The sequence below is a fragment of the Polistes canadensis genome, unplaced genomic scaffold (genome assembly GCF_001313835.1).
Source record: "Polistes canadensis isolate GaletaPanama2010 unplaced genomic scaffold, ASM131383v1 scaffold_116, whole genome shotgun sequence".
Lineage (NCBI taxonomy): Eukaryota > Metazoa > Arthropoda > Insecta > Hymenoptera > Vespidae > Polistes > Polistes canadensis.
Genome location: NW_014569663.1, coordinates 421939 through 434502, shown reverse-complemented (window position 1 = coordinate 434502; position 12564 = coordinate 421939). Strand labels below are relative to the sequence as shown.

The following is a 12564-nucleotide window of genomic DNA, read 5'->3' as shown; positions in this document are numbered from 1 at the left end:
AGGAATAAGTAGCGAGAGTAGAAATCTTGTTCACTTTTACAGATAAATAAAACTAGTAGTAATTATTATTAATAGGAAGTTATTAAATTTCGCGCTTTATTTGTGCACGAATTAGCACAAGAAAGTAGAAACTTTCACGTTGAGATTATTCGACGATTCAACGATGATACTCGAAAGTGTTTTCTATCAATGGAGAATCAATGAATCCTTCGAAAATATTGAAGGCACGTTAGGACGGAGCTCCTTCCGCCGGATTAGAGCTCCTTCCTGCAATCCGGATTAAATTTATTCGTTGCGGTGCCTTGGCACGACGAAGGAATTTTTGCAGGTAAAGAAATCGCTTCTTATTATTCTTATTTTTTCAATTGTAAATCAGTATTGATTCTTAACACGTGCGTGGTAGTGACCCGTTCTTTTGTGAGAAGGGTTACTCTTGAATTTTTTTCTTTTTACGAAAAGTCAAGTACGTAACACAAGTTAATGCATATACATACGTACGTTTCCGTAAATGCTTATACGATTATTCTTTTATATACTTTTATATTTTTCTTATTTATCTATGATTTTGTATTCTTAAATACATGATATTATTTTAAAAGATAATATTGTATTGCATATATGTTAATTTATAAAAAAGAAAATAAAATAAAAATATATATTATAAAAAAATATATTTTATAAAATATGTTTTATTCGAATGATATTTTACAGAATTATTAAATCTCATATTTCCTTGATATTATTCGAAAATGTAAATTTAATTCATCAACGAAATATCTAACCACCTATACTGTCTCGTTCTATTTCAGTTACATTCGGCGCCGTTACGAAATTGATCTTCTTAATTACGTAATTTTCACGATATTTTATTGCTGATCTTTCGTTCATTGCTTTTAACGTATCAAGTGGTAACAGAGGTTATTGGCATCATATTTATTGTCAACAATTTTCATATGCTCATTCTGGCTCATTAAATTAAACAATAAAAGAACAAGAGAGATAACCAGAAAGAAAAAATGTGCCGTTTCATTCTTATATTTCTTTTTACATTTTATAAGGTTTTTTTTTAATTTACGAGAAGGTTATTATAGTTAACGATGCGTATCGTTTGATTTTGATTTTTATTTTCAACGTTTCTACTTTTTATTTCGTAATTATTTTTCAGAAAATTTATATTTAATTATGAGGAATTTAGATATTTCATTTATGAGGAAACTCTCTCATCAAACGATTGAGATAAAATTATTTTTTCCTCATTTTTTTTCTTGTTTCTCTTTTTTTTTTTTTTAAGTGACCAGAAAGTCCTTGATGTCAATAAGATAAATTTGTTTTTTTACTATTTTTTATTTTTTATCTTTTGTCTTTAGATAAATGCTTTAGATAAATGTATTTCGATAAGTGAAATCTTCTCGAGTATTTAGAAATCTCAATAAAACGGATTTTTATTTCTAAAATAAAATCTATTTACAAGGGTACAATATAAATATTATATTGAAATTGAATTTTTTATAATCAAGTTAATAAACAGATTGGTATAATAAGCGTGTTAGTTAAAATAGAACAAAGATTTAGGTTAACAAACGTAAATTTGCACTTGCGCCAAATTTCGTAATATTTTCGCTAAAAGATAGAAGATTTAATTTTCCACAAAAATATATTTATATATATAATACGATATCGAATAACCTTGCGAAAATCGAACGTTCACGAAGTTTAACCGGGGAATTTAAAAAACCATAACGATTTTGCATATTAAACGAATTACGTCATTCTTACGTAAATATTAATATAAGATATGTGTTACGTATAAAGAAGAAGATCAAGATGAAGAAGAAGAAGAAGAAGCAAGCATTAAGTTCATAAATACGATCATGTAATTTATCTTCATCATTGTTCAAGTAAAAATAAGTTCTTATCTTGTGCAATCGAGATATCGAATTACTGATCTGTTTTCTTTTTTTTTTGTTTTATTTCCTTTTCTTTTTGCTATATAAGAGCGATGAACTATGCACATTTTCTTCATTCTTATCGTTAATATTATTGATTAATATTAGATTTAGCAAGAGATAATAATAATAAATAAACGTTAACAATTTTTGGAACGATCGAATTGCGTCGAAACTTATAACATCTTACAATGCTGAAGATGCTAGCATAAAGAGACCTCATGGTCACGTGACCCGGCAGAATATTTCAGCCGGCCATACACCATTGGTTGGAATAATCTGCGGAGTTATAAAGAAAAAAAAAAAAAAGTTATAAATACGAATAATTCTAAAGTTAATAATAAAAAATTGTGATTATTTTTTCGAATAAAAAAGATTATTCAATAAGATATAAGTAACTTACATGTATCAGAATAGATTATTGATAAATGCTATCATTGAGAGTTGAAAAATGTGACGATAAAAAAAGGGGGGCAGGAGAAAGGGATAGATGAGGAGAGGAGTAGGAGGAGTAGGAGGAGGAGGAGGAGGAGGAGGAAAAGAAGAAGGATAGAAAATAAGATTTAAAAGGAAAAGGGAGGAAGGAATAAGGAGGAGGCAGAAGGATAAAAAATATATAAAAAAAAAAAACAAACAAAAAAGTAAATATAAAAGTAGAAAAAGAAGGAGAGGTTTGCCTCGACCTTCGATCGAATTCTCCGCATGCATCCGTTTCCTCCGTCGGCTTGGATCACGCGTGGTTTTTACCAAGCAAACCGGAGTCGAAGACGGACAAACCGTAATAGTGAAAGAAAGAGAGATAGAACGATCAGTCCTCGGCGGATCGGCAAAGCGGGAAGACCTATTGCGACTTCGACTCGTTCCCGAGCACGTGTTTACCCTTTTTATACCATTTACATTGTTAGTTTCGTAAACTAAAGTAAGTAAGTAAAGCCAATCTTGTATTCTTCTATAGGCACATATATGTACTCTTTAAAAAGCCTTTTTTTACCCTTTTTTATCGGTCGCGTTTTATTTTCTTCATCCTCGTCTTACGTAGCTTCGACGGACCAAATTTGTCCTGAGAATTGTTTGTAGACACTAATCAATTTTAAGAAGAATTCAGTTTCAATTCGTTAGATCATTTCTAAGTGCGTTCCTTTCTACGTAAAAAATATATTTCGACGAATTGATTATTTTTATTTCTTATTACTCATTCGTAAGTACTGCTTTTATTATTTTTTTATGAACCTAATTACATTTACGTAAATGATGTCACTCTCCAAGTATGACACGTGCTATTCGCTTTAAATAATTTTTGAATACGTTTTATATCATTGATAAAACTGGTAAGCATTTACAAGTATTTTGTTTCAGCTCTATTTTTTAAATATAATATGATGTATTTTTCTTTTTTTTTTGTTTCATTTTAATTCTTCTTTTTATTCACATGTATATTATAATAAATGGTCAGGTCTCAGTAGGTCGCGAATCGCACGATTATTATCGATTCCTAGTGAACACGTTATTTTTCTCGTGGAAACTTGTATTTACATATTTTACAGTCAATATTCTTTCCGTATCTATCGGTTTTTATAGGTTGTACAGTACATTCTCGATTGATAATTTTGCCAAGATAACATTTCGAGTTCAAAGCTGAGAACCCAAAAATATCAATTCGCAATCGATATACTGAACTAGACAGAGACAACAATTCGTGTAGTCGATTAGATTATCTAAAGTTTGCTCGTGGTAGAATAACATATTTTTACGACGTAGATAATGACAATTTTTAGCTAATAGAATTTTAGTGATAAAAGTCTTGCGCATTAATTTTAGTAATAAATCGTTGAATAACAAAATGTTCTTTGATGTTTTTAAATATTAATGTTGTATAAAGGACAAGGTTACAGAGAACGTTTTATTCTACATTTGAACGATCAATTGGAACGTTGTGAGACGGTGTAGATTATTCGTTTTATTGAAATAAATTATCCAAGCATGAGTTAGCATGATCACAATTCGATATCAATCTTGTCTTTAATGGTGCAATTGAAAAGTGTGTACTCAAGCAAAACGTATAATTCTTTTCATTTCTCGAATCTTCCACACACACACGCGCGCGTACGTGTGTTTTCAATTTAGTATGCACACAACTATGCATGGGATGGTGCTCTTGGAGCCTTTTAATAATCACATATCAGATAGTAAGGTCGGTCGTATAGTGCTTCGTCATTTTTCAAATGTTTTATATCGAATCGTGTAATAATCAATGATGAATTGACTATAGATATTTTTTTTTATAAACTCAAGCTAGTTGATAAATAAGAGAACATTTATCAATCGATAAGTTTAATAGATCGTTTCTAAACAATAGCTATTCATTCATCCATTTATTTCAATTGACAATGAACAGTATACTTTGTGAATAAGGAATATTTTATTCGAATACTAAACTTAACGAAAGTTTATCTATTCATATTACAACCGGTTGTTATAAAAAGTTCTATTTTTTAGTATTGAATGCAAATAATAGTCAACTTGATTACTGAATGAAAATAAATCGAACAATTTGTAGATATAAATCAAATAATATTTATAATTATAATTGTTGTAAAGTCAAAAAGCAATAACATTGCAATATAAAATTGGACTTAAAAATGTCGTAATCAATCGTGGTACGTTCAGTATTAAATCAAACTATGCAACAAGTTTAATGAAACAAGTAAGATCGATTATTTCTTGTACATTCTAGATCGAAGAATGTAAGCCATAAGTAAGTAGCTATTATTAAATCTAATCGAACTATCGCAATATCGAAAATTATTTGGAACTTGATTATTATTGAGAATCGAATATTTATTTAAAAGATATCGATAAAAGAGAGAGAGAAAGAGAACAAAAATTAGTAGATAATGTTCGTCGTATCGAATTTATATTAGTTAGGTCTAGCGATAAAATAAGATAGAAGACATTTTCAAATCAGAGGACGAAACCCGAATTATCGAATGATTTTGGGTATGTCTGGTAATACTGGATTGACCGGTTATGTTAAGGTAACTACGTATGGTTATCTTTAGCTCGGGTAAAAAGCAATTTCCAATAACAATTTTCACTTATCTTCGAACTATTTTCTTTGATTAAAGGTGTAATTGAACATTATTGAATCATTAACACTAGAACTCCCAACAGTTGTTATATACCTATTTCTACCAAACCGGCCTGATATTTAGTTAGCAAAATATGAAAATTCAAAGAGAAAAGTTTTGAAGAAAATAAAATATATTTTATTCTAATATTGCATATATACATCTATTTACATAAAAGGTGGTACTATTTGTTTTTTTTTATTTAGGATTAGTTATTGTTTGGATCACCACAATTTTTGCATAAAGAAATTTTTTTCAATGTACATTTACCAAAAACATGTTTTTTACAGCCAGCACATATATTCATAGTTTTATTTTCATTACAAAAACCTATTTGGCAAGTTTTTCGTATATTAAAACTTTCGGGGCTTTTCAAGTGGTCATTCAAGTTTTCCAGTTTAGATGGATCTTTGTACTCTGTGTTAAGTTCTTCTGCTAATTGAAACCAAAAATTTTTCCTCGATATATTTCCAATAATTTCGATGCCCCAGTGATTTGCTAGTAAACAAATTATCAGTGGTTATATTTCTTTCAGCACCGGTAAATGGTTCAATTAATTTCAGAACGACAAATTGACTTAAAGGAATTGATGACTGTCTTGTTTCGTCCTTTCCCAGATGTGGGAACCCCTTTATTATAAATTTACTTTGTAAATATTTTTTTTAACTTATTAAACACCTTGACTGCTCTTTTTGTGCGCGGGTTTATGAGACTGTGCGCACCTATACTATGCGCACTTATACAAATTGGAACTTACTTTATGCCGGTGTATTATTACTTATAATAGGGCCTCTATGGTAGTAGAAGATTCTATTATGTTTAGACCGACATTCATAGAGATTACCATGGAAAATCTGTATCTTTCGCTCCTTATCGTATCGGAAGATAAGCGGGTTTAGAATGAAATCTTTCATATCTACCTTTTTACTTTACCGGTTTCTCATTTGTCATTCTAAAGAATTTCTAGGAAATGTGGAAGATATGAATACATTTCCGACGTTGTCAGAAAACGCCTTGGATTGAAGACATATTCCAAAATCCGGTATATATTATAATATAGTATTATACTATAATAGGCATGACTTACAGTAAATTAAAAAAAAAACATTATATAAACTAATTGTAAGAATTAATTTTGTAGAGATTAAACAAATGAAGATTGACAAAATACGGATACATCATTTGTGCGTAATATTTAAGTGGGTGACTTAAGTTAATAAGTAGTACTCTCATTAGGACGCGAATAAAAAATGAGCAGATCGTTGTAGAGAAATGGATTTCGATTAAAATATTACCGTCGACACGAACGTTGCTATTTATATGTTAGGATCGTGAGGAATGAGGCTATGCAGCACCACAGTCTTTACATTCACCTGTGCATCATAATATCGAAGGGACATTTTAAAAGTCTATAGGTTTATTCGCTTCATCGATCTTCTTTCTTCCTAGTCTCTTCCTCGCATTTATTCTTGTTATCCATTAAAATTGGTTACTTCGAAAGTTACGTAAAGTTACTTTATATTTGTTGCTACGTTACTTTTGAACACAATAAATTTATCTAATTTTCTTATTCATCGCGTGTTAAAAAGTAATTGATTATTGTAAATAATTATTAAATGACATGACTTAAATTTACATTGGTTTTAATTCGGCGTAAAATTCCTGAATATATATTCTTTGATATTAAAGCAAATCAGCTAAGATGACGTAAATACGTAAATAGATTCATAATTGTTTAAAGGGTTAATTTGTCACCCGATACGTCCGCGAGTAGGATGGTATATACGATATATACCATACTGTATATACGTTACATACGATATGTACATTACTTCAGCTTAGTTAATTTTCATAATTCGCTTAGTAACTAACTTTGATAATGTCATTGAATTAGGAACTACATATCCCCTCCCTATGTGTAACAAGAAACTTTCTGATCAAACATCAGTTATCAAAATATGAAGAGGAGCAGTTATAAATTCTCGGTAGTATTCTATGTTAAATTCATTATGAATGTTTGTTCTTTGATATTTAAAATAGGAAAGCTAAAATGACGTAAATGCGTATACGTTTGTAACTATTTAAAGGGTTAATTCATTATATCAAGTATGTGCTAGTGCAGAATATATGTAATAAACATGAGTAATACGAATGTAACGTTATGCTAATTTATGCAAATTTTGTTGTAATTAATCTCTTGTACAGTAGCGCTTCAGTTAAAGTTGAGTGAGCTTCGTGTCCTAGCTATGTAAATTTATCGAAAGAAACGACCATGCAACTTGCATAGAAATTTCTGTTCTTTTTTTAACCTTCGTTTTAATCGAATCACCCATAAAGCATTTATTTTGGATCAATTAATCACGTGGAAACATATATGTCCGTTCTATTTGCGTGAAACTTTCATAAACGATAATTTATTTTACGCTCATTCGATAACGTTTTAAATATTTGTTTTATTTTCTTTTCTCTTAAAACCAAGTGAACAATTAATAAAGAGATGAAAGAGAAATAAATTCATTTTATTCCGTCGTTCGATGAAAACTTGAAAACTTTGATAAAACGAAACAACGAAATAAGGACAAAATAATAAAAAATAAGGCATAACGTGTCCTATTAAACTCTATCCTATTATCTCTATCCTATCTGTATCCTATTAGTCCTATTTAGATTCTTTTTACCATAATAAAAATATAATGGAACGATAAGAGTGATAAATGTTATAATTACTTTTATACACAAAAATTTTCCATTATAGGAAGAAACATTATAGAATAGTGTGGAAAAATATAAAAGTTGATATTTACCTTTTTTTCCGTAACGTTTAAATTAAATTAAACATTTTCACGATAAAAAATTTCATTGATGTTAATCGATCGACTTATTTATAAAATGTTTTATTTAGTTTTTGTTTTTATATAACCATTCCGTTTAATATTTTTCCGTTGCATTAGAATTGCGTAAAAAAATCTTACCATTAGACGTCGATATATTAAATGAGTCATGACCCTGTTGACCTCGAACCAAATCGTTTCGGATAATATAAAAATAAAATTTAAGCTATTGTGTTCTAATTATCTTGCTATTAGGAAATCATATAAAAATTTATTAATAGTACGAATTTATATGGTACGTTTGGTTATTCGCGTGAAATATTTGTTTTCTTTTTTTTCTACTTTGCATACAAATTCTTCTTCGTTCACTTTCCTTTTCACATTGACGAATTTACGATTATTTAAATGATATTAATTGAGAGATCAATGATCAAAATCGGATATCTGAATTAGAATTAGATAATATATAAATTATGTTCTTAGGTAACATATAACTCGATTTATTTTTTCGAGGTACATGACTGATTTATTTTTTCTTCTTTTTTATATTGAAAGGTATGACTTATGTATTAATCAAAAGGTCAGATCGATCAATGCCATCGTAATCTCATGCGATCGAATCGTATTAGAAGCTTAGGAAATAGAAGAAACCGATAAAGATTATTTCTAAAGGAAAGTTGTCACTCTAACAACTGTACACTTGGTTACTGTTTGGTCAGGGAGTGAAAAAGTTGTCTAACAGTAAGAGTCAAATAATATCAATTTAATTTTTTCACTTGTTAGTATAAAAAATAAGTGGAATATTTAATGAGATTTATTTTCTCCTTATCTCAATACTTTGATAAATTGTTCCTGTAAGATATTCCCCCTTTGCCTAATAATAAGAATGGAAAATTACCGAATACATAAGTTCTAGAATTCTGTAAAAGAGAAAAATAAAATGAAAAAGATAATGAAACATGAAAAGAGCAAATAATAACAAAATATGATAAAAGCGCGTCATATCTACTATGTAGTTGTGGCTATTTTGTAATGTATAGTTTCGTCTAACCAGCACGTTAATTATGGACGACAAGACGTGTTACGTCATTGCAATCATTTCTCATTTATGCATCATCATAGAATGATTAAACAAAATCACAAACAGCTTTAATCCATTGTCTTTCTCATCCTCTCTTTCTCTCTATTTTTCTTTTTGTATTTCATTGTCATTCAAATAATTATCTCGATTGATATGAATGCACATAATAATTATGTATCTTTAAACGATAAATTATTTCGTAATGACAATTCTAACGTAGCGTTATTACGTTTCAGATTATTATCTAGACCGCAATACTGAACATTCATTTTTACGGCCAACCAACTTGTACCAAGAGAAAGAATGCAAAATAATTGCGATGACGATGATAACGACGTCGTCTACAAGGACATAGTCATCGTAGGTAAGGCTGTAGACAAAATGTTAGCTATGAAAAATGATTGATTTCATCGATCGATGTTTTTCACTAGACATTAGGGATTGGTAAATTACATTGACTATACTTCGTAGGAAATGAACAAAAAGCGGTAAGACTAGTGACTATATATAATATAAAAATGAGCGATTATTTTGTCTATATAGGAGTCTTTTAAGAAATAAATTATATATAATGTTATAAGTAAAACTAAGACTATATTTCGTAGGAAATGGACCAAGCGGTATTTCTTTGTCATATATGCTCGCTGGTAATTGGCCTTATTATACCGGCGAGCCTCATCCCTTCGATGAAATGCTGACGGCGCGTCTTCACTACACAACGAGACCGTTTACCAATGACGAGGATATTCTCGAGAAAAGTGACAAGACGGCACAGAATAATTTAGATGAGGACACGTGTTCTCGTCGACAATCTAACGTTGCGAATGATGGTGTAATACGAGGTAGAGACTTAGCGCACAGTTCACGATGGAAATTGGAAACGTTGTCGTCTGGTCTCGAGGGCAGGAGCGGTGGTCGACCTTTGTCTTTACTAATGGACCAATTGCAGAACCCATGCGTTGATGCAGGTCTCGATGTGCCTTCACTTTTGGATTGGAAGTCTAAAGAACAACATCCGGAACACAAGATTATTGATCATGTAGTTCTTGGTAAAGGTCAACCTGGTGGAGCTTGGCAGGTATTTGAGAAAGTATTCATTCAATAGATTAGTTTAGGTTGAAATTATTTTGTTAGAATTATTGAACGTATTCCAGAAATGATTTTGTTTTTCTAGTCTATGGATCCAAATGTGTTAACGATCAGTTTGAGTCGATGGATGTCATTACCTGGTTTAGATTTAAGACAATGGGAAAAATTAGTAGAGGCTGAACAAGTACAAAAATCAACATTGGCGATCGGTGATCCTAGTTCTCATTCACCAAGAGAAAAAATAAATGCATGTAAACCTGCCAGTCGTGTACCAGTAGGTACTGTTGCTACTTATTACAGAGATTACGTTATCAAACAAGGATTGGACAAATATTTCCGATGTGGGACCATTGTAACTTCGGTACGACCGATCGATACCATTGATGTCAATGAAGATTTTAGATGGATCGTTGAAGGATATGCAAATAAGACTGGTAAACGTTTTGAGTATAGATGTCGAAGGGTAGTTCTTGCCACTGGTACTACAGATTTATCCAATCATTTGGGAATACCTGGAGAAAGATCGCAATCCTCATGGGTGATTCATGATCTTAATGATCTAGAATCACGTTTAGATCAACTTGTAAACGTATATGGTAGGTGATTGTTTTCGTTCAATTCACTTAGTTTTTAAATTTTTTATTTGTTTGCATACATTTTTATCACATTTGATCGTTTTACTGTAGGTGAGGCTGCATTTGATGGATTATTGGATCCTGTACTAGTGATAGGTGCTGGATTAAGTGCAGCCGATGCTATTATGGCTACACGATTTCGAGGAATTCCAGTATTACATGTATTTCGGGATGCATCTAACGATTGGAATAAGGAATCGAATGATAAAATACAAACTAATAATTTGGATAAATTACAATGGCTTCCAAGTTCTATTTATCCGGAATATCACAAAGTTTATGAGATGATGGCAGATGGCGGTACGAATTATCCTCTTTACAAATCATTATCAGGATATAGTCTTGCAGATCTTAATATCAATAATGATGATCGTAATAGTAATCAATGTAATAAGCATACAGTCACACTTTGTGCTCCGAATGGACAATTGCAGAAATTCCGGGTTTCTATAGTCGCGATACTTATAGGTAAGTTATATTTTTATATTGATTATATTATTTATATATAGTAGGTAAAAAGTAGTAATCTATATTTAAATGAACGAACATGTACGAAGGGTAGGATATCTATAAATTATTTGTGATCCTCGTTATTAACAAAGTAGTGATAATGTTCTTTTGTCATAGGTTACAAACCAGATTTATCGTATCTAGAAAACAACGGTATAGGATTTGGAAAAATACCCGATAGACCCGTTGATTGTAAATCAAATCCGATCGACGTCGACGATATTACATATGAAGTTTTGCAAGCACCTAAAAAGGGACTTTATGCCTTGGGGCCTTTAGTGGGTGATAATTTTGTTCGTTTTATTCTGGGTGGTGCATTTGGCATTCTTGCACATATTCTAAATCTTTCTTCGTGAGATACAAATTTCGTATCTATTTTTTTTTTAATTATCCGTCATCACCTTGACGGAATGTATTTATTTAATTTTTTGCTAGAATTCTACCACTGTTTTTTTTTTATCGAATAATTGCATTTATATCTCTCCACGAGTTTGTAAATATTTAAAAAATTTATTTTTATATTTAGACTATGTGATGTATAAGAGCTTTACGAACATCTGCTAATTTTAAGATATCCTATAAATATTATTCATAATGACTACAAAAAAAGGAACATAAATACTACTGCAATATTAACATTTTTGTACGAAGTAATGTATATAACATATGCGTACGTATTTTGCACTTTATACGTGAACAAAATATATGTACATAAAGATGAAACATAGATCTCTACTAGTTTTGTTTGAAAGTTCTCGATCAAATGTAAAATATTATAAAGAGAGATAAATAACATATTTACGAAATCATAGATATTGTGCATATAAATAATTTTTAGATGTGAAATGCACTTGAAGTATATACTTAAAAACACACTTGTTGTATATATTAATATAGTATACGTACGATTATATGCACTGTAATTGTGTACATTCATTTTGTATACTAATTGTATACATACAGTGTTGGTGTATAAATGTAGATAGCATTTTACAAGTAAATAAGGTATCATGCCGAGGTAATAATGTGAATACTCTTGTGAATTTTGTACCAGTAGTTTACTTTTTTGGTCAGATAATCTATATTCCCTTTATGGGTCAACATTTTTTGTCATGCTATCCTATGTCTTTATAATGAGGCGTACTACAATATATATTCGTATATATTATATATTTAAAATTAGCAAAACAATCTTTATTTGAATTTTGTAACAAGGAATATTATTTTCGGTCATTATATGATTTAGATTACCGTATTTGATTTTTTTTCTACGAAATTTTAAATCAAATAAAGGGCTATGAGAATAGTTCATTTATTCATATTTAACAATAATAAATTATTTAT

At 30.1% G+C, this 12564-nt stretch overlaps 1 protein-coding gene across 5 annotated transcripts; it reads left to right on the top strand.

The window, feature by feature from the left end:
- The first annotated feature begins 101 nt into the window (after positions 1–101).
- Positions 102–12131, top strand: LOC106787838 (oxidative stress-induced growth inhibitor 2-like). Of its 5 annotated transcripts, none has more exons than XM_014750540.1 (6): positions 102–328; positions 9223–9350; positions 9592–10064; positions 10161–10671; positions 10762–11178; positions 11338–12131. In XM_014750540.1, exons 2-6 carry the CDS (start codon positions 9290–9292, stop codon positions 11574–11576), a joined length of 1701 nt encoding a protein of 566 aa, XP_014606026.1. In that variant the 5' UTR covers positions 102–328; positions 9223–9289; the 3' UTR covers positions 11577–12131. The 5 variants fall into 5 exon arrangements, with proteins under 5 accessions (XP_014606026.1, XP_014606025.1, XP_014606027.1 ...); XM_014750539.1 differs by lacking the exon at positions 102–328 and adding an exon at positions 2605–2865; XM_014750541.1 differs by lacking the exon at positions 102–328 and adding an exon at positions 2605–2869.
- Positions 12132–12564: the final 433 nt, after the last annotated feature.

Coding starts and splice junctions, on each gene's coding strand:
- LOC106787838 (XM_014750540.1), top strand. CDS start 9,290: ATGCAAAATAATTGCGATGACGATGATAACGACGTCGTCTACAAGGAC. Junction 9,351..9,591: donor CAAGGACATAGTCATCGTAG/GTAAGGCTGTAG, acceptor TATATTTCGTAG/GAAATGGACCAAGCGGTATT. Junction 11,179..11,337: donor TATAGTCGCGATACTTATAG/GTAAGTTATATT, acceptor CTTTTGTCATAG/GTTACAAACCAGATTTATCG.